This window comes from Argiope bruennichi, chromosome 10 (assembly GCF_947563725.1).
Source record: "Argiope bruennichi chromosome 10, qqArgBrue1.1, whole genome shotgun sequence".
NCBI classification, from domain to species: Eukaryota; Metazoa; Arthropoda; class Arachnida; order Araneae; family Araneidae; genus Argiope; species Argiope bruennichi.
This window is the reverse complement of record NC_079160.1, coordinates 52117532-52141931: the sequence shown is the minus strand read 5'-3', so window position 1 is coordinate 52141931 and position 24400 is coordinate 52117532. Positions and strand designations below refer to the sequence as shown.

The following is a 24400-nucleotide window of genomic DNA, read 5'->3' as shown; positions in this document are numbered from 1 at the left end:
GTGCAGATTTTTGAAATCTCGTACATTTAACATATTTTCAAGCGTGCCACAAGTATTAGGAAGCAGGTTTTGAACTCTTAACCTTTAAAATTTCTACTTTACGATTAATGGTTGCGGAAATTTTGCCATCATACACCATGGCTTTATAAATGAGTGATTTGTTTAATAAAAATAATTGTTTCATGTTCTTATAGAAAAAAATTTGTGGAAATTATATTTGAAACAATTTATTTAATGAGGTTCAAAGAAAGAAAATATCTCAATAAATTGAAAAAAAAAAGAATTAAATAGAATAGTTATCTTATCAGATAACGGATTTTTCGAATCGCTTCCAAAGCGATAAACTGCATTAATTCAATCATATGCCCATAATATAATGTTTATTTGATGACAGGATAGCCATTGTAAATTTCTCTACAAATTCACAATTTCGAAAATTTTACAATAGTTTTTTTTAATTACCTTTAAACTTGACTAGTACGATAATTGTTAATTCAATTTTGTTTTAATAATTCGAATGTTTGTTCTTGTCTATAGACTATCCTTTTAATATACTGTTAAAGTATGAACTACAATTCTAATTTAGGTAATTAATTTAAAATTAAAAATAAGAAGTGTAAAAAATTGTTTATATTTCTGATTATATTGTTTATATTCTTTTGTTAGTTAATACATCTGTATTTGATATCTTCGGAGATTGTAAATGAATAATTTTTTAAAGCCTTTAATTCATTCGACATCTATGTTTTCTATCAAAAAATAATAAAAGATTTTCAGTGTTTTTAATTAATACATTGATTGCAAATTGTACTGCTTATTTAAAACTTGTATAATTGTTATATACAATATGCTAATTTTTCTTGTCTGTTTATATTATTATTTTAAAATTTTTAAGTAGAGCTTTTTTATTTATTAAATTTACACAGAGCTTCTTTATTAATTTTATACTATTTATCAAAACTGTTACACATAAAATTAAATATTTTTTGATATTTTAAAAGTTTAAATGTTGTTTTAACTAGTTGAGCTGATTTTTAGAACCAATTTTCTAGGATAAACCTAAATTTTATCGTAAATCCGTCAGCGTCGTAATAATTCCACATCATATATATTATTACTGCCTTTTTTGTTCAATACCTCTGTCAATTAAATTGAATAAATAATAAACACAGTTAAAAATAAGTCATTTGATAATAAATTAAATTCCTTGAAATAAATATATATGTGTGTGTCCTAATTTCCTTGTGCGTTTAAGATAATAAGAAATAAGACTCTAAATTTAAAGTGATCAATAATTTATAAAAAAATATATATAATTACTATCTTATTAGAAAATATTATAGATCATGTCACATAATCTTATAAAAAAAACTTACAAAATTTCAAAGAAATGATAAATATTCTAGCTTTTTTACAACCGAACTAGATTGAATTTTGCTATCAGGGGCGTCTTATACATTTTCTTCTACTAAAAGTCTAGAATACTCACTGCAACTGCAACGCCCGAGGATTAAAACAGAAGACGTGAGTTTTGTGTCATGTCTAGAAAATATTTAGTGAGCAGAATGCAGTGAAGGGAAAAAATAAAAATCGTAATCCGTGCCCACTTTATGATTTCTCCAAGTTTTCGTCCAGCTTGGTTGTCAAAAGTACATCCTATCCCTCGCGGCGAATCTTTTTTGATTCTAAAAGTGTGTCCAGCTTTTCACTCCCTTTAGATAGCTTTCGATGCGAGGAATAGTGGACTCATGGCTTGTCGCTCTGCTTCGGAACGCTAAATAATTTAATCTTCGTGATATAAAACTTCGTCACGCTTTTACGGAGGATCGTAAATGTTTAATTAACCTCAAGATCTGATCATCAAAAGCACTTGAAGTTATCTTTTATTATACAATGGTGTAAAATGGTATTAACGACAATTTATTTTCTTGATGGAGGATTACAAGATGTGGTATTTTCTAAAATTGTGAAATGATTAATACATATATTATATGTTTATAACAAGTTTTAAAAGTCTATATGTTACACTTCTTTTTAATGGTAAAGGCATTTTCTAATTTACTTTAAAAAAAGTTCTACAGACATTTAATAAAAACTTGAACTTTTAGAAAAAAATTACAATTTACAGAGCGATATGAAATAAAGATATAATTTTTTAGTACAAACATCTGTTTAAAAAAACAAAGCAGTTATGAAAAATACAATATGTTTCATATTTAAAAATGAAATGTGATTAAAGAGATTGTATAGGAGTAAGTAAATAAGCTTACTTTATTTTATAATCAGATTTAAAATTTCATTTTATTAGAATTGTTTTTATAATTTATCATACTTTACATTTCCAAGACTGTATTTTATTGTATAATTAGTTATATAAAAGACAAAAAGAAACAATTCTAATAATTATAAATTTTATCACGAAAAATTAACAAATAATCTTATAACTGAGATCCTATTAATGTTAAATATTAAACTATTTCGGATGTTGAAAAACATTGTAATAATTGCACATTTATAGTTTAATTCTGAAAATGTTGTAATATTTAAATTCCATAATCTAGTTTCTATTTTCTTTTAATTACTGGATGTCAATAAAAATTCACTTTTCAGTAGAATAGAGCAATTTTTTTTTAGAAAATTATATCCAAAATAACTGGAGGTGCTTTGTACCGGAAGATTGTAAGTAAATATTTTCCTATTTGAAATCTAACATACGCTGCGTGTCAATGTTTTACTACGGAGTGCATAAGTTATGACTATAAATTCTTTAATATCATAAGTTTTGGTGGTAAGGAAATTAAATTTATTAAGACAATTTTCACGGAGAGCAAAAACCAGAAAGAACTGTCTAGTAATGAAGTAAATAATAAACTGTTTTTATAACTAATCACCATTAAACTAATTCTCAATAAGGCATGAAATTCAAAATTAGATATCTTAGCAAAACTTATTTTTGGATAGTTTATTCTGAAAATTTACCGTTTATACTTTGAATGTTAACGATCCGTGAAAAGGACTGTAATAAAAAATAGTATTTTAGGAGTCATGTGCATCATAATTTGCTAATTTTTAATGTAATTATCAATTTCTTACTTAAAAATAATCAAAGCTATATTTTATCCTGAGACATTAAGTAACAAGCATGTTAAGAAATAGCACAATTATTCATAATCTTGCTACAACGAGCTTAAAATCAGTAATATTATTGAAGTCTTGCACTAAATTAATATATATATATATATATATATATATATATATATATATATATATATATATACATATATTTATCACAGCGTCTCAAATTTGAACAATACTAAGATCGCAAATCTTTTAAGAGACAATCATTCCAGTTTGTCTTATTCGGAAAATTTGAGATTTTACCTTAAATCTTAACAATCCATACGAAAGACTAAAATCACATATAAAGTTTTAAATGCGACAAATTCAGTGACTTCTTGCAATTATCAGTTGTCTAAGTAAAACTAGGCAATCTATTTATTTAAACCTAATAAATCTGCTCATCCAGTGACATTTAGTGATAATCATATTAAGAATCTAACATTGCTGTCTATGTCTTCGAGTTACGAAGTCTATTATTAAATCTAAATTACGAAGTCTATTCAAAATATTTCATAACACGTTCGTATGAAGAAATATGTATTACTGATTATCACTTTATAATGAAAATTCACAAACATTCTGCCATCTATGAGACTCATTGTATTTCTAGCTTCAATTCCAATGGCTGATGGTGAGCACTTACACCACTATGCTCGTGAAACCCGTGGCAAAAAACCTCTTGTATCGCTGGCAAAGAAGTAACAGCTTCCTTTTTGGAGAGCGCCTCAATTGGCAGCTCCGCTCCGAAGATTTTGAGTGAAATACCAGAATATGCGGTAGCCCGCAGGCAGTTTACCGGTGTCACTTGCCTCGGTGAGATTTCCAAGCTGCCCCTTTAATAAGCTTGTTAGGTGAGGATGACGCCGCATGTTACGAACAGATAGAGATCTCGGGATCCGGGATTAGGTTAGTCTCGAGATACGTGTCACGAGGAGCCCCCCTCGCTTCCCGTCTAATGCCCAGCGTTCTTTTCCCTTGAAGAATTCCGGGAATCTTATGCATTTTATTTCTTACGTTGTGTTTGTCACGAACCATGAAAACGGCAAAGACAATGTCCAGAGAAGGATTTTATTTCAGTCTATTTAAAAAAGAGGAGAAAAACTGTTTGAGTTTTCAGTAAGATTAGGTCTAGATGCTTCAGATGATGTAACCAGAAGTATATTGCTTAGTTCTCTTGGAAATGCAACAAAGACGGGTATTTAATTCTGTAATAATTTCTTACAAACAAGTTCTGTTATAATTTTTAAGTCGAGAAATGATCTTTGATTATTAAACGGAATTATTAAATTTTTTTATTATTGTTATAAAATAATTAAATAATTTTATTATTAAAAAGAATATTTTATTCGTTACTTAAAAGCGCATTCCTTATTTTTCGAATGGTATCTATTTGAACAAGAAAAGCAATAGATTGGCGTTTTCATTAAGAAGTGGTGGTAAAAAAATTGTTAATTAATAGTATTATTAGATTATTTTAATTATTGACACCATAATTTAAAATGCATTAGAAAATTATACTTTTCATGGCAAAATTATATTCGCTGAACAAAAAGGTTTGACAAAATATTAAAGTTTATTCCAAAAAAAAAAAAAACTATTTTCTTATACTATGTATTACATTCTGATTGCTTTCTTATACTATATGTTATATTAAATTAAAATTATATATTACATTCAGGGATAATTCAAATAATAAATAGAATTTTTTAATTTTTAATTTTAATTTTATCATTTTTCTACTTTTTAACGGAAAGAATATAAACAATAACATGTTTGTATTAACACTGATTCTTTTTCTTATCTTGTTCTTAGATAAAGCATTCTCACGGAAATCACAAGATCATGAATTTCGATATATTGATATTATTATATCAAAATATCACAAGTCAAATTTGTCAAAGAAATTTTTATCAGCATAAAGCATTTGTGTAAATAAGTAAAAATTCGAATTATTGCATGTGATTTTCTGATAAAAAACTCAATATAAATATCAAAAATAATATGTTATATGCTTAAGGGTTTCAGTTGCAGCATCAAAATGTTACATATGCAATAAATGAGATTTTTTACAGAAAATAGTTTGAAATAATAGCGACGATATATTAGAGAAATAAAACATTTAATTCTCAATATATTCTCTTAAAATTACTTTTTTTTCACACTGTTGCTCACTCATATAATTCTTAATGTATTCATACTTTTAACAATAAATTATTTTATAAACAGTTTCAGATATTTTCAAACAGCCTTTGTACCTTGAGAACAATGCTGATCAAAACAATGCTTGATGAGGGAAAGAAAAATTATGACCAATATTTTCGAAGTCGGTTCCGAGTTTCATTGTCTACAAGAGATCGATGGCACCCATTTCATTCCGAGTTTCGAGCAGTCCTAATGTTTAGCCAACTGCGGTGCGACATGTGTCAACTTATGTGGGAAAGCAACCTGCGTTGTGGCTGGGTAAGAGGATTGATAGAGTTGCTTTTTCACGGCCCGCCGGATTATCCCTGCGGCCCTCTGATTACTGCCTCCCCCTTTTTTCACCCTGCTGAACCCCTGCCACCTTTTACCAAACTACGTCTCTCTCTCTTTTTCATTACTTTTTCCTTCTCTCTACATACCCAGTGAAGGAGTAATTATCTCCGGATCAGAGAGGGGTCATATTGCAACCTTTTTTTTCCCCCCTCTATCACTCTTTTTCTCTATCCTGGTTTTCGATGGTAATACTGATCAGATTTCTTCTGTTTCTTTTTACAATTTTTTTACTTTGTCCTATACGAAGTATAGATGAAGTATTTTTATCACTAGAAATTTCGAACTCGCGATTTTGAAGAAATTCCACGTTTCAAACCACCCTCAGTTCGAAAAGCCCATTTTTGCATATATCTGCCTATTTGTCCTTTAATCAGTCAGTTTATATGTTTGTTTATCAACACGATGACTCAAAAAGGCTTTGAGCTAGACAGATGAAATTTGGTATATGAACTAATAACCAAATTTTTAGATTTTAGGATTTTAATTTCAGAACATGCGAGAAAGTTTCGAGTTGACCACTCCCTCAGGTTTATGACTTATATTTCTGCCCAAAATATATATATATAGCATTTAGGATTTCTTTTAGGATATGGAAAATTTTCTTCGATAGATGAATATGAAAAACAATATTGAAAAGAATGAGGAGGAAAGATATAATGAGTGTGTAAATTTTCCAATTAAATGACTCAACTGTATTTAAGAGAAATTTTTATATTGCATGCATTAGAAATAACACTTCTTTTCACTTTAAAATGCATAAATCCACATTATTTTTGCAATTTATGAAAGTTCATCGATAGTAAAAAGGAAATAAGAAGAATGATTCAGTTTATATGTTCAGTACTTGTCTATTGAACAAATGTAGGAGAAACATAGGAATAGCTGTTACTACTACTTTAGCATAAAAATATTTATTAGAGGTCCATTGAAAAGATGTTCTTACAATACAACATTTTCAACTTTCCTGGAGGGGGAAAAAAAAAAGTTTTTTTTTTTTTTTTTTTTTTTTTTTTTTTTTTTTTGAAAAGTTAGAAAACATCAACAAATTAATATCTTTATGCACTTTTAAATTCAAGAAGAAGAGAAACTTGAATGAAAAAGCGAAATAAGAAGAAAAAATTCTGAAAAAAAATGTAGTTATATGTAAAATTCATATAATATTACCAGTAAATTGAAGAGGAATTTGTTTGAATTTTCTCCAGGAATGGTTTAGTTGTTCATTTCTTTCTTAAAGCTTAGAACTAAAAAAAGGAGATATTTAAAATTCTACTTTTTCTCTTTTTTAAAACACTATCGTTGGTAATAATGTTACAAAAATTCCAGCAAAAACTTTAATAAAATTTCCCATATTAAAACTTTATTCACATCCTTTGAGAAATTTATATACTAATTCTGAAGTCAAGTTATTATTTGATTAAAAGTTATGTGCATGTTTATAGAATATAATACTTTGTAATATGTAAAAATTGGTAAATTTATAAAGATTTCATTCTTAATTCAAATTCAGATGAGATATCTGTGTTTATTTGCTGATTCATTCTAATAAAATTGAAGCAACCTTTTATTGAAACAAGTCGCGAAATATCGACTTCTATTCTGAATCAGAAAATCAAAACTAAAGCTAAATTATCTCTATTTAATAACATACATTTATGTTATAGAAGTTTTTTTTTTAATTATTTCCTTTTTTCGAATATCTTCGAGCAATGCTACATAAATTATGAATTTTAATCCTAAATGATACGATACATACAAATATAAAGATGATGAAAACCATTATAAGTTATTTGATTGATCTGAGCAAGAGGAATATACCAGAAATTCATCACAATTTGAAACATTTTATTAAATTTTAACATACAAGAATATATTTAATGCATTTTCTACTTTTAATTAATAAAAGCTGCTTTACTAAGGGTGGAATTTATCTGGAAATACGAAAAAGTTTCATTTGACAAACGAAACCTAAATGGTAAAACAGCTATTTTGACTTTTTCACCACGTGTGATTTCTTTTCAAGGAGAAAAAAGTTCGGCAGCCACAAAGATCGGAAAGAAACAGGAAAAATAAATAATCAATTATGATGAAGATTATGATTAAAAAATTAAATTAAAATGAATTTTTTTGGCGATATTTAAAAGAAATTCTAGTATATCAGAATAGTAATCTTTTTTTTTCCCCTTATAAATGTAGGAGAACAATGCTCTCAAGAGTTTTTGAGACATCAATATATTTTTGCGACTCAGCACCATTAACGGGTCACAATTTAAAGTTTAAATAGTTTGCCTCAAAAAAAAAGTATGCCTATTTAAAATGAAATGACCTAATACTACACCAGCGCCTCTCAAAATTTCATATGATTTTCGAGTTAAAATAATAGAAGTTAGAAGAAATTTATCATTTTATCGCTCTTTTAAATAAAATTCTTCTAAACATGTAAATCAAATAATATTTTGACGACTTACTAATCTATATTTTTTAACATAATAGTATTGATGGATATACTGCGAATTGTGTAATGCTATATACGTCAAGAAAAAAAAAAGTTAAATAATCATCAAGAGCATATTGGTGAGATTATATATTTAGTACATTGCTACTCTCTGGAGTATATAAGCACTTTGTTAAAAAGTTTTTTCCCCCGACATTTCAATTGAATTTCTAATAAGAATGGTTCGAAATTGTAGTAATTTCCCTAAAAGCATGTTACAGCACAAAATCCACAGTTAAACTTCTTTAAAATTTTAAAGCTTAGTATTTCAGATATATCAGTCTTTTTTTTTTCTCATATCTTTTTACTATACATTTAAAAAAATCCTTTCTAAGATTGCTCTATAACAATACATTGTTTTAATTATTGGATTTATACTCACTCCCAAAGCAAATAAATTTAAATACCTATGTGTGGACATTGTTGCTGGTATATAAGCAAAAATAAATAAATAATAGTAAAGGTAGACAAACCAAGACTAAAATATCTTTTATGATGTTTCAGAGTAGAACTACGAATATCCTTCGATTATTTAGTTTGTTTTTATATGTTTTCGTTTATTATTTATTTATTTTTAATTCCCATATGTCAAGTGTAAGGAATTAGTAAAATTCTTTGTTTTATAAATAATACACATGATAATATGTAATTTCCCAAAGAGAAGAAAGAAACTTTAAAAAATTGTAATTATATTGATTAATTTTAAGTAATAGTAATCAGATGAATACAAAGGATTGATATAAAAATTTAAGCTTTAAGGTTCAAAGTTTGGATATTCTAAAGAAAACTATCCATGTATATATAAACAAAATTCAGTGTAAATTGCCCTGAGTGTCACAGTTTTTCCGCATTGCCGTTGTAAGAAAATATTAGATTGCAGGCTCCTAATTCTTTTATCATCTGCGTTTAGCATATGATAACGAAATTAACAGAGATGTAATTTGCAACAAGATAATGAATTACAACTACAGAAGTAATTAAGAAATTCTAATAATTTATAACATCATTTGAATGATAGAATAAAAATAATTCATTTATTTTATGAAATTCTAGTACTTAAACTTAATATAGCAAGAGATATTTGCATAATGAAATATAACAACAGAGAAGATTGTTATTTAAGAAATGTTATTTAAGTAATGTAAAAAGAAGATAGTTATAAAGTATATGTAAACTCCTTGTTCCCGAGATAACATTCTGTTATTCTCGGTTTCTTCTAGGTTGATGAAAAACAAATCTGGACGCGAAAACAGCTCATGCTTCCTCGGGTGATGGCGAGCATGGCTGCCGGAAAGGGCGTCCGTCGCCGGCGAGACCAGGCCCTCCATTCCCACCCACGGCTGCAAACCCACCAACCAGCGTCGAGCGGACCATCCCAGGGGAGTGCCCAGTCAGCGATGCGGACGGCTGTTGCATGGGATCGGCATTCAACATTGCATGCTCTAAGGAGGACTGATTTTGAAAAGTAAAAACTTGGAGGATTTTTTTTTCTTTAATTTTTTTCATCTATTTAGAAGATTATGTTAAAAAGTAATAATTTAAAAAAGCATAATACCGATGTATAACTAGAAGCTGATGATTAAAATGCATTGCTCGATTTAAAATGCAAATATTTTATTTCGTGTATATCGATTTTAAAATCAAATATCTGTTTTACTTTATTGACAAAATTTTGTGAAAAAGAGGCGAATTATTTTTAATCTGCAATTAAAAGACTATTTAAAGAGTTTTTAAATAAAATATTCCTGCTAATGGAATTAGGATGTAATTAAATTTTACAAATAAATTGCCATATATTATTTTTAAAAACGTTAAGCCAATAAGTTTCCATAGTTTGTTCGTAATTTTTGCCTTCTACGAAAACAGTGAGCTAAATCAGGTTCTAAAAGTAGACTCAAATTCATTTTCCGTAAATATACTACTCTAAGCTTCGTAGCTAAACTTTAAAACAGAGTTGCAACTAAATTTATGATTAAAAAAATAATCAGAATATTTTTCTTATGATAAAAAAAAATTCAAATAACAACAACAACAAAAAATGAGATGACTTTATTTTATCATATCCGGATTATCTCTGAGATATTGAATAATAAGTTTGCTTAAAAGCAATTTTTCGTCGTATATATATTATTATTATTAAATCTACAATATTTTGATAATTTCAAACACATATTTAAAGGAAATGAAGAATAAAATATTTATACATGATTCATCGTTCCATTAAACGCAACTCTTTAAAGTTAAATTTATGTAGAATTCAATTTTCTTTTTCTCAAAAACTAATGTGCAAGTTGACGTTTGAATAGCGATTCGGTAAATTGCAACTATATTTATCTTTAGACGGCCAAAATTTTACTGACGGCATTAGCATTTCATAGAAAATGATTTTCCACGTATCCCTAACCTCATAATAACAGTTCGGGTGATTTCAGATGATTTCATGCTTGCCATTTCAAACCGAAGAAAGTTGTTTCATTGTAAGAAGTTGAAATAGTACTTCTCTCTTTTGATTCAAAATGCCATGGTATTTATACGTGACTGCATTCGATTCGTAATTTTAAGTTCCTAATCAACACAAGTGCAGTATTTACAACGCTCTGACAGTATTTTCAAAAGTTAGTATATAATGATGCAGATTAACATTTCTCGCTGTGAGTGATGTGTGAAATGAATTGAATCTTATCACAATAAAAAGCTTGAAGAAATCGACCGTCATGATTTCGATCAATTTTATTAATCTGTATTATGGAAGAAAAGCAAACAACACTTATTTTGATTAAAAAGAAAACGAAAAGATTATTTTTATTTAGTAAATATATAAATTAAAAAGCAATTTGCGTAATTTAACAAGTACATTTAAAACGGACTCTAATAATTTCGAATACAGCAATACTGAGGAGAGAAAATTCACTTCTAAAAAGAAATTCTTAACAATTTCTACTTTTGTTATATTACTAAGAAGAAAACAAATATGCTTGATTGTTTGGTACTTATCGGTTATAACGGCGACCAAAAAGCGCCAAGAAAAAATTTCGCCAATTTGGCGATTTCAATCCTTAAACTATATAGCATGTGATTCACAAGTGATTTTATCTGTATTTATGCACTTGAGCATATTTTTATAATGTGAGCATATTTTTCTTGGCGTTTTTTGGTCGCCGTTAAACCGACAAGTACCGATTATTTAAAAGGAGTCCGTCAGTTGTTTTTAATAGTTTCTAAAACAAAAAAAAAAAAAGGTATTCACAAAACAGCAAATATGTAATGTAATGATGGGTTTCATTACATTACATATGAATGATGTAATGAAACCCATCATTACATCAACAAGTATGTAATGATGGGTTTTATTTAAATTATTGATAAACTAGAAATAAAAAAAATCTAGATGTATGAAGCAGAGCAATCGGGCAACTTCTATATTGGCCATGAAAAAAAACATAACAGAAATTTTGATAATTTTAGAAATTAATACAACATTAATGGCGCATTCATTGAACAAGATCACAATGTACATAAAGGAAAGAATGGTCTAGAAATTTTTGACACAGAATATCGAATGTGATCTCAGTGACAAATAAAACAACTGAAAAAGGTGAATAATCTCATTATTCTACTGTGCCCTCGTCTCATTCCACCCACTCCCGAGAGAATGAAAATTGCTGAGCATACCTCTTCGATAAAAGCCTTCCGGATTTTAATAAGATTTCATTAATTAACCGCCAAGTGGGAAATTTTTTTCCCCCTCTCTCACATATTGCCTCTATTTATAATCATTTTTTTCCTTTTTCTAAACTTGCTCGTAAGATGAACTTTGATTAATTTTCCGTTAATTAAGTTGTGCCTTTCACCTTCAACGCGGAGGATGGGAAAGGGGTGTGAAATCCAAGATCCATATTTGTAATTTTTCCTTGAGAAGGAAAAAAAGTTAGCAGAATGAATGATCTGTAAGAGATGTTAGTAATTAAAATCTTGATTATAATCAAGCCAGAGATTATATCTTTTAATTGCGAATCGACTGGAGAACAGCAGGAAAAATGTGGAGTTTTCTGTGAGCTGTATCATTGTAGATACAAGATCAAAGGTTTCTGATTAATAAGATTTCTCTAATGGAAAAATAATCCGTTGATTACAATGAGATTTTTCCAACGAAAATGCTGTGAATGATTGATTAACAAGCATGAATTGACAAATGAAAGTAGGAAACTTTTAGATAGAAATTTCATAAAGCGTTATACCAAAACATTTCCATAAAACTATTATCAAAAAATGTTTGGACTTTGGAAAAATCTTTACTCTATAAACAATATTCGTCACTGTCACATCATGTCAACTTATTATGTAATTGTGTTTTCATGACTCTTTCAATTAGCTGATCTAAAGCATCAAACTATTGTAGAGAAAAATTTAGCAGAATATTGTTCAATGAATTTGTAACATTATTATGACTTTGTGTTGTGATCAGGAATGATAGGAAGTAATTAAAAAATCAATAAGATTAAATCTTCATTTGTAACATTATTACATCATTTGTAACATCATTCATTAAATCAATGAATTTGTAACATTATTATGATTTTGTGTTGTGATCAGGAATGATAGGAAGTAATTAAAAAAATCAATAAGATTACAACAACTCTTTATGAATAGTTAGAAAATCATGACCATTTTCCAATCTTGTATATGGTATTAGCAGAATTGCATAAGAACTGGCTTATTATCCTACATGATGTTACAAAATAATATAAAACAATTTAAAGAAAATATTTTAACCAACGGGAAAGCGAATGTGTTAGTCTTTCTTTGGATGCTACCATTCTGCTTAAATATGCCGCAAGAATGAAAATAGAAGGAATTTTTTATGTTTCGTTTTATATAGAATTGTGTTATTTATTTCTCCCATACTGCAATGATTAAATTTTACAGAAAAATATCCATTTATTTGCATATTGAATATTTTAAAATAGAAGTTTACCAACTCAGCCACATTTTATTCGAAACAATCAATGAACTGAGAAATTTATATCCATTTTGTTAATAAAAGTATTCTGAGAACGCATTTAGTATAACTTCCTGCCTTAAATATTATTAATTTCTAATATATTGTTAAAACAAAAGCATTATAAAAAATAATGATTAATTATTAGTAATGCCCGAGAATTAAACTTATTTTCACTTTTTGAAAATAAATCGTTTTTTATTCTTTTTGATTTTGAAATTTCTAAAATTCTACACCGCATTTTTTTTTTTTCGATTTCATGTGAATTATTTAAGTTACTGGCTTGAATTTACGATATGTTAGTTTTCATCTACAGCTTGTGCTTATTAAGAGAAAGTCAGACTGTTATTTCCTGTTCAAATCGCATGCTATAAAAAGACAAAAGTTACTAATTTAAACGAGTTTATTTATTAAATTTTTATAGCATTTAATCAAATGAAGATAAATTTAAGAGTTGTATCCGAATATCTGCTTTGCGAATTCTGCTAATTTATCTATAAATGCTTTTACCATGCTGTAATAAATAAAATATCCATTATAATAAGACAGGGAAATATATGCGATAGGTATAAAAAAAAACTGGAAATTTGAACTTCGAAGATGAGTTTATTTCTGAAAATTATTCTTTTGAAATGTTAGAGCATTCCATATAATATACTATTTAAATATTTAATTCTTTTATTAATCTGATATTAACTTTATGTACATATTTATAAAACAAACAGCATGCCTAACATAAGAAACTGATTTACTAGACATTATGTAGCTCGGCAAGCGTATGCATTTATAGTAATAAATTCTATGTCAGGATAAGGAATAGCCTCAGGTTTCAAAATAGACTGAGAAGAGCTTACTTGGAACAGCATAATAGTTATATGCTAAGACATATTCAAAGAAACAAAGAATATCGAATTGAATAGAATTAATGCAAGTAGCGTCTTTAAATTTAGAGAAACGATTTATCCGAAAATTCATATGGATTCTTTTTGAAACTCATAAAGGACACCATTCACTCCTTACGCTTTCCAAATGAATTTAACAATTCAAACTCAGTAAACGTAACATTGCAGAACACAGAACGTGATTAATGTCTTTCTTATTCTGCTAAGCCTATGAGGCGGGAAGTGGTATGTTGCCACTTAGCAAACACCATATTCTATCTCAATTTTCCTTATTTTATAAAAGAAAGAAGGGGGAGAGAGTTTTGGCAAATTAATTATTAATATTTTTGATTTCTTCACCTTAGGAAGGAATATATGGTGTCATGTCCATACTCAATAAGAAACAAAATGAAAAATATTCTTTATTTGTTGAAAAAATTTCAGTCCATCCCTTTTTTTTAATAAAATATAGAAAATAGGGATTTTTAGAGTTACTTTCTAGGCGACGATACATTGAAGATATAGTTGAAAAAATCTGTTTATATTTGAACTTATTCCACTAATAATAAAAATAACCTCTCCGAGATTTTTTTTTTTCTTTTCTTTTTCTTTTTCTTATATGCATATGCCTATGGTTCTCACAATTCTATTGTTTTGACCGAATTCCGGCAACTGTTTTTGATTCGTCTTTAAAAATCTTTATCATTTTCTGTGTTCAGTGTCAAGTCAAAAGTTAATATGAACCATCTCTATTAAGTCCGTCCCTAAAATATCGATTACACAAATGACTGCTTTGTAGCTCCTCTCTTCGCTAAATTACCTCGCCAAAGGAGAATTTGAGCACTCTCCGGCCTTTATGACTGAATCAGCGCTCCGCCAGAAAATTTTATCGCCTGTTTGGAAGACTTGTCACAAATTAAAGAGCGCCAACGAGAATTTTCATTAAGTTGATAACACCGCCACTATTTAAGAAACAATGCGCTTATTATCGGTATCGGATGTAGGGGAAATTTGTCACGAGTTGCAATTTTATTTATGGTTTTATTAGCGTGATGCATTTTAGAATCCAGCAGAAACTGAGCGTCAGTTAATTTTAATATCAGTGATCGGATTGAAATGCTGAATACTAAGTGCATAGTTCTTTCATTACGAATTCACCTTAATGATTTAGAATCAAAGATTTTGTATGGGGATTAAATTAATTTAAAATAAATCTTTTTAAGGCGTGCTGTTGCAATACCCTCTAGAAATGGTTCTTTCGTATCAATTTTAAGACTTAGTTTCTACTCATGTGTTTATTTATTAATAAAATCGATTCTTATGTCGATATATCAATGGAAGAACGATTTTCTTTGGAGAAATATATCAATTTTCATCGATCTTTTCATTATTCTATAAGTATTATGATGAGTTTATTGAAGTAATTTTAAAATCCTTATTTTTTTATTGTGCTTTCACGCACTTCTATTTAGCTTGACGTTTCATGTCTACACAGATAGAATTTTGTATACGATACTTATATCAATTCGTTATGGGCTAGAATTATGTAATTTAGTGTATTCGCACTATTTGGATGATAATACATTTTTTAATTATTTGTAATTATCAATTTATTGATTTATTCGATTAAATAGTTTATTCCATATAAAAAACTACTCTGGTGCAAAATTTTCGAAACAATTGATATGAAAGTTCTATGACATGTATAACAATTAATTACAAATTGGGAACAAAAATAAAAATAATTTAATAGAAATAATTAGCTTCTAAACCAACGCTTTCAAAAACTGTTTTTGATAATTTTTAAAATAGATGCCGATGTCAAAAATTCATTCTTAGAAAGAAGCATTTGAGAAATATTTAAATTCTCATAGATATTTAATTTAATGTTGTTATTCTCAATTGGAATTTATTTATTCTTTGTGAATAGAAAGGAATAATCCATCATGTAAGAACATTTTCCCTTTTCTTGAAATTTAAATTTTCTCATGTAACAAGTTACATTTTTATTGTAATAAAAACGAGATTCTTTCATGTTGGGAAAACTAAAAACAAAATTTTATTCAAATATTTCTCGCAAAATTGAGTTTCTAAACCAAAGATAGATTGACGGAAAGAACAATAATTTTTTCCACTCGTACAGTAAAATTTTAAATCCTCTTTTATTAAGTGGTGTTATATTTGGAAAACAACTGCACAACAACCTGAAAGTAGAAACTAATTTCCATTAACTTCACATATGTATAACAGAATTTTCTCTGAAAATTAAGGCTGTTTGGTAAATTCGCTTATTAGGAGGAATAGCTAGTGTTATTGTAAATTCCATGATTGTTTTCAGTATTGATAAAAATAAATAGAACAATGTGCACGCTGATTAATTCTCTGAGTGACTTTTTTTATAAAATACTTCGTTAATGAGGCATTAGATTTCGTCTTTGCATACAGCTTCCAGATATTTAAATTTCTTTTGAATTGCATTACGTCGCAGAGTATCTTTAATTTCAATTCAATATGGAATTATTTTTACAAATAGCCGATTCACTTATAGTGTTTTTAATTTATTTTAATTTTGATATTATTCTCAGTTCTTCTATACAATCCACGATCAAAAGATATCTTTAAAATAAATATTTTTTTTAAAATCAATGAAATAAATAAAATGCTTTTCAATTTTTATCTAAGAGTCACATATAGCTTTATTATTTAAATACTACATTTTGACAAATAAATTGCTATTGTTAAATCGTTATTACACCGATAATGACTTGGTAGATTGAATAAAATCAAAAATTCGCTTTTGCCAAAATCATGGCTCAATTAGCTAAAAATGGCATTTAAAGATACTTTTAAATATCACTTATAGTTCATTACAGCCTCATCGAAATTTATATGCCTATTGCCTTCGATTGTCCCTTGAATTTGGGATTTTTGGATCAAACAGATTTTTTTTTTAACAGAACGAATGTAAATGCTTAAATTCCATTTACATAAAATAATCATCTCGCTTTATGTTTCTTTGATTTTTTTAAAAATTTGTATATGTCTGATTTCCTGTTGTTTCTGCTGCGCTAAATAAATGTACACATGTTTTGATATTAAAATTTTGAAGCAATATCTTGAAATTTATTAAATGTGAGGCGTCATTAAAATAATAGATCTTTGGAACAATTTCATACTATGAAGATTATTTTTTAAAAACAATGTATTTATATACTTCCTAACTTCTAATTTGTGAGTTAATTTGGAGAACTATACATTTATTTTTACTTCTTGGTACACGTAGTATAGAGAAAGTACATTAATCGTTAAAAAATTCGACCTCAAGATTTCGACGAATCTCTACGTTTTTGAATTCTCTGAGTACGAAAAGCACATTTTAGGAAAATGTCCGTCCGTCTGTCTGTCTGTGACAAAGATAACTCAAAAGAACTTTGAACTAGAGGGTTGAAATTTGATATATGGTCTTTACACCAAATTTGCAGATTTCTATCAAATTTTGGGTAGAATCTATTCAGAGGAAGTCCGTCTGTCCGACTGTTTGAGTTAACACAATTACTAGAAGACAAAAAGAGCTTGATTTCTAAGATGCGGCACAAAGATTGAACATCTATAGTGTAAACACCTGTCTAAGTTCAAGCCAAATCCAATAACGGGTTGATTGTCTGTCAGTTTAAGAAATATGCAAACCTTCAGAAATATGTTAAAACGCAATGATTTAAAATATATCATATTTGGTACGGGATTTTGTGACTATAAGTTCAGTTTTGTGCCAAATCTTGGTTTCAATCTATTGAGTAAAACGTGCCTAAAGAAAAAATTTGATTTTCGGATACCATTAACAGCATGCCAAGGATTATTCGACAAAGTACTCGCCAAGAATGACATGATAGGTTCAATAAAAATGCTAAATTCATGACAAAAGTTAATATTTCGTAACTACTGTATGCCAGTACCATACAATACGAGACAAGCATGACGAGTTTATTGGAGAATATGTGAGAAAGTCTTGAAGAGACTACTCCGCTGGTTGATGACTGGTAATTCTTTTACCTATTTTCTTTTCTTTCTGGGGAATTCATAGAAAAGTGCGTTTCTTGTACAGAAGATATATTTAATAAATTAAAGTAAAAATAAAAAGAACAGATCATAATAAACAACTCTCAAGATGCATTAAAAAATTATAACGATTCTTTACCAACTCGAATATATTACACAAAATATATATACAGAATTAATCGAATATATTATTCGAATATATATTTCTCTCTCTCTCTCTCTCTCTTTTTTTTCCCGTTCAGAAGTTTCAAAAATCGATTCCTATTATTGCATTAAATTTAAACCATGCAAGTGAAGAATTAATACAATGGTAAAGATTCGCTTTTTTTTTTTTTACAGTCAAATGACTAATTCTTTGTTTATCATTCCCTCGATTTTCTTATTCGAAAACTAAATCGAAAAAAAAAAAGAATGATTTCCCCTTTTCACATATTTCCCTCGTCAGTAAAAATAGTTTTATTGTTTATAACGATCCGTAATTTAAAGTATTAATCATATAGCAAAATATAAATATCAGTTATTTATGTTAAAGACCAAAACGTTATACAATTAATTTATAATTAAAAATTGCATTCTATTTTTTAAACTTACAATTTACTGATTTTGTGATGATTATAATTTACTGATTTGACATAAGTTACTTTCTACAGCATATTTACTGGTATTGCTCAAATTATGAAAACCAACTCACTACAAACATGAATGTGATAATTTTTTTCTCTGTCGAATTTTTCAATGTTTCATTCATATTCATTTTTAATCATTTTTTTTCTTTTGATTTTTTAAGGGTTGTTCACCTGATTCGGATTTCATCATTAATTACTTTGTTTGCTGAATTAGTGAAATCGATTCAATTGCATACAATTTCTCGACGGAAGTCTACATTTTCGCTTCACTTCAGCAGCAATTTAGATGCGTCTTTTCCGCTTTTCTAACAGTGATGAAGAACCACGATGGCATGGTGGTGAAGTTTCGTTGTGAACCGGAGACTTTCAGTTCTAAGACGAATCTATCAATGATCCAATGTGAATGTGGGCTTGATGCACAATTAATCTGATTACAAGAAGAAAAGTCATCCGCTGGTAGGACATTGGGTACTATCTCCAGAGCCATCCTCATCATCTGACTATGATTAAAAATTGTGAAGTGCATTTCAAAAGTCTCAAGTGACTCTTAACTCAAAGTGGTTTTAAAATGGGGCGATAATATATCTTACCTAAACTTTACGATAATCATAAGAGGAGATATGTTTACTGCATTTGAATCAAAATTATATCTTTTCTCATTTGTCCAAGATGGTAAGAAAATCAAATGAAATCCTTCGAATCGAAGAAAAAAGGAATTGTAGCATTTTTTTTCTGTAATTTCTGATAGTTAGATTCTTAATTAGGAATTGATTAATAAATGTAAATAAATAAACTTGTTGGTTTTCCCGAAATAAAAATTTAGAATAAAAATGCCTTATAAGCTGAAATTCGTTGGCAACAGCTCTTATAAAACGAACAACAATCTCAAATCAATTCTAAAATGTAAGGAACCCAAGGGTAATGCAATCATTTTGTGGCTTCAGCGTTATTTTAATCTTGATTTATATATATATATATATATATATATATATATATATATATATATATATATATATATATATATATATATATATATATATATATATAAACAAAATAAATCAATTTGGAAATAAAGCTAAGTTCTACAACAGTACACCAAGGTGAATCAGTTCTTTAACCTTTCCTGAGGAAGAACAAGTATGGATTATTTTGTCTTCTTGAGCGGACGGTTATATTTTGATCTCGTAAGTTTACCCTTTTTCCTGTAATCATATAATTTAAGAATTATAATACGTTGTTAAATCTGATAGAGAGTATAAATATATTAAGGTTTTATTTGTATGAAATCGGAATGTGTTAATGTTCTATAAAACATTTTTTACAATAAGGAATGGCTATTTTAGTCGAAATTTTTTCATAACACTTCTATGAATTAAAATTCAATAATCATGCAAGTTATTTCAATAAAGACAAAAGATCTATTAACTTCAGATTTGTTTCTTAGAAAGAAGCATATTTTCCTCCAATTATTTTCATTTACAAAATAAAATAGAAGTTGTTTATGATGAGTATAAGAGCTATTTAAATTAAACTTAGTTATAGTTTTTATAATTTTGCATTCAGAAATTATCCAAATACCGAACTCAAAGTAACGTGAAAAATTTCACAAGCGATCGAAATGAGCTGCGACTGATGAAAGTGAATAATCTGGCTTTCTTATGCATTTATTTAAACTTATCGACCAGATAAAGATAAGAAATACCGGCTTTTAAATATTTACATCATTTAAAAGGGATTGGTATTTCTAAATTTCTTTAAAATTACTAAGGATTCTTTTAACAGACTCTTGGCAGAAAAAGTAGCAAGATTTTTTCCCCCAACTCGTTTATATTTAAGAAAAATGAATATGAAGTGAAATATAATTGCACAGTTTTGATATTCTATAAGATTGGTTCCGTTAACAATTTTTTTTTTTTTTGGGGGGGGAGGTTATCAAGAGAAAAATTTGTAAATACTTAAAATGCATTTCTATCTTTAAATTACTTATTGGTAGAACTTTGTTAATTACTTATGGATAGATAATAATTTTTAAAATGTTTTTTAAAACACTTTTAAGACTCAAAACGAAAACGATTTTTTTTAAATAAATCGAGAATTTCTAAACTTAAAGTAAACCAGGAAATCCTTTATAGCTTTCATAACAAATATAGTTCTAAAAAATGCTTTTTAAAAAATAATTTAAATAAAAAAATGAACTAATACATTTTAAATTTGATTCTTCCTTTTTTAAAAACTGTATTTGGATATCGAATCTCTTAAAATTTCTTAAAACTAACTGCATAAAATAATGCCTTTCAAATACATTATTAAAATGTCATTATTGAAAGGGCCTATAATCATCTAACTAATTTCTTTGCCTGTTTACAATACTCATTTTATTCAATATTAAATACTTATGAACTGAAATCTAATTATGACCGCCGTCATTTTATTTGTGCTCCTTTATTTTATTGAGATTTTTACAATGGCTCGTTAATTTAACCGTAATTTTGTCTTTGGGTCAATAAATGTCTCAATTAAATTGCGGAAAGCTCTCTTTAGAAAGCCATTAAAGTCAATTAATATATCAATTTACATTAACCGTTTCATTCCGTTGATCCTGCCATTGCAGCATAAATGCAAGGAAAAGAATGAAATTTTATTTGCGATTAATTAAACCATCGTTATTTTTAAAGTATGATTTTGAACTTTTGCACTTATTCTAATATTTCTTGTTAATAAAGAATGGATGAAACACAATATTGTACAGTGTATTCTGAAATATTCAATTTATATTCAGAAAAAGAGTTTTTCTTTTTAACTATTTTATACATTTGTTCCTATTCGTGTTTTTCCTTCCAAAACCATCTTTGGCTGGGTTTTTTTTCCAAAAATAAAATTAAAAATATATTATTAACGGATGAGTCGAATTAATGAGTATATTAATTTGAATCATCTATTAAATGTATAATTCTAATTTTATTTTTTGCACGATAAATATAATATTTAAAAAGAATTCAGAAAGTAGAAAGTATTGTGACAAGAGAATTTAGAAAGTACAAATTTTCTGAGAAGTTTAATATATATATATATAACTGAACGTCTCTTCATCAATTTTTTCTGTTTCTGTAGACGAAGGGGAAAAAGGGGGTGAGGATTGAATTTGTTTACAGGAGCGAGGCTGAAAATATTACGTTCCTTCATAAATTATTCTTTAATTTATTCATTAAGTTTTATTTCACATTGATATTATTATTTTTAAAAGAAACCTAAGGTTTTTAACTGGAGTCTGAAAGAGAATTCCAAAATTGCAATAATTGAATAAGAAAGAGCACTTTTTTTCAAAACTTTTTTTAAGAATTTCATTTTTGGTTAAATTTACAGGTATATTTATATTTAAGCCCAGTATTATGCCATTGCAATGTAAATATCCATATGGAAAGATCATTTCACGTATACATTTGCACTATGCAAAGTTTTTGAAGTATCTTTGAAAAAAAAAAAAAAAAACTGAAATAGATAAGAGCAGTCGTTTTACGGATATATTTTGAAGTAAGAGGGTTTAATCAGTCCTTTGTGGGCGAATTAGCTTCTTTTTTACTGATTTTTAATTTCGTTTTTAAAAATCCTAGTAGAAATGCCTCTGTGAAAAATGCAGTATGTTTTTAGCAGTCTGCCGGTTATAATACAATAATTTAAAGATTTCTTTTATTATGTGATGAAATATAATGTTCTTAATATGACATTTTTTCTAGAATTCAGTTTTCTGTGTATAGTAAAAAAAAAAAAAAAAAAACATTCTTTGTTATTGATTCCTTTTGAATATCAGTGATCGTAAAATGTAAGACCCATGAGGTTATAGATACCTTTGATAAGTATATTAAGTAGTCACGGATTAAAAATATTAACAGTAAATACATAATTTTACAGTATTAATCAATAGATTAAGTAAAACATTCTTTAAAATGATTATATTCAAGAAATAAACCATAAACACATCTATAAAATATAATGCGCGCATATCTACAAAATACTTAGTATGTCTCTTTAGGAATAAATTTTGATCCTTATTTATTTAGAAGGTGCTAATTAAAAATTTGGTAATGAATAGTTGAACTAAATTGGAGATTAAAAAGTGGTTTATGAAGAGGGGGGGGGGGGATTTATTTCCTTCTTTTGAACGGAATTGTGAAGACATTTTGTTATAAAAAATAAGAATCAAAATAATTTTTTCTTCAAGTGAATAGAGAATTAATTTCTATTATAAGTATACCAAATTCAAGCTGTGAAATATTGCGAAAAGAGCTCTTTACAAATTTAAAGTGTCCTTCTGTTCACAGAAAAATAATTCCCTGTTTATCCGAGCAGGTAAACTTGAGTAAATTGCACGAGAATTTTCTCAGAAATTTCTTTTGTAAGCGTATATATTTCTCTAAGTTGAAAAAATAAATACTAATAATTCGACTAAAAATTAATTTAACTCAATCTAATAAGAAATAAAAATCATAATGACTTATATTTATTATTAGAATGAGCTAGTTACGTAACTATTGTCTAAACCCAGTTTGACGATCTTTTTAAAGCTTATTTGATCGAACCAGTGCAATATTATTAGATTCCTTCGATATTAAATAAAGTTGACCAAACATTAATTAAAGTTAGAGCATTTTATCAAAATGATTTTAAACCATAATGGCAAAGACAGTCTAAGATCCTATAATTGTGTTTTAAATCTTAAATAAGTAATTCTGAGTTGCTTTGAAAATTTAAACATCTTGAATTAATTTTTAAAATTTACATGATAAATAAAAAATATTTATAAAAACAAATCTGCTGTAGAAATCTCGCGTATTAAAAATCGCCATCCCCTTTTGTGAAAAATGCAACATTGGAGAAACATCTTTACAAAGCTCCCGGAACTTTATGAACAATTGTCAAAACTTTCTTCTAACTTATCATGAAGAGGAAGCAACTCACCTTCCCTGGGTCTCTTAGGGGTGACCACCCTGAAAGCGCTCCCCATCTCGCCGAAAGTAAGCGGACCGTCCTTCACACCGATCGCCAGTCCGTCCGTCATACCTCCTGCCGGACAGGGACGATGCAGTAGCCGCTACCCATCGCTCGAACCCTCCCTGAGAGCACACCCAGCCGGATAGAGACGCGAACGAGAAATAAAATCACGCGCCAAAAGACCAGAGAGGTGGGGGGAGCGGGCTCTCGAAGAGAAGAGAGCGACGGGGGGCGGAACGTGGCCGAAGCAAATGATCACTCAATAAATAAATAAATAATTTGTGGAGAGATGTGGGGGAGGGAGAAAAAAGACGGGGCAAAAAACGGGGTGGACGATTATTATAATGAAGAGAGGGGCAAAGTGGCGTTGCGCTTTTCCGCCAATAACTCAAGGGGGGATTTCGCGGCGGACATTGCGCGCGTGCCGCCTTTTGTCGGTAGTAGCTCCCCCGCGCGGACGGCGTCGGAACCTTAGAGAGGGGGATTGAAACAGAACACGCCTCTTTCTCGAATGGAGGGGAGTATCATTTTTTTTATTTTGTTTCTTGATCGATCATTCATTTTTCTTAAACTTTGAGTTGTTTTCCCGCTGATACGTTTTTCGGTTGAGATGGAGATTTCAGTTTTGCTCCGGAGAACACAGGAGTTGTAAGGAGGAGGAGAAGGAGAAAGAAGATTTGGTGGGGAAAAGTATTTTCTTGGG

The 24400-nt window shown here is 28.3% G+C and overlaps 1 protein-coding gene across 1 annotated transcript in view; it reads right to left on the bottom strand.

The window, feature by feature from the left end:
• Positions 1-23908, bottom strand: part of LOC129988351 (zinc finger protein Gfi-1b-like) — an 86412-nt gene extending 62504 nt beyond the window's left edge. The window contains exon 1 of the mRNA XM_056096554.1: positions 23665-23908. Coding sequence (XP_055952529.1) covers positions 23665-23764 — 100 coding nt within the window. The 5' untranslated portion in view covers positions 23765-23908. The remainder of the gene's footprint in view (positions 1-23664) is intronic.
• Between the last annotated feature and the right edge of the window lie 492 nt (positions 23909-24400).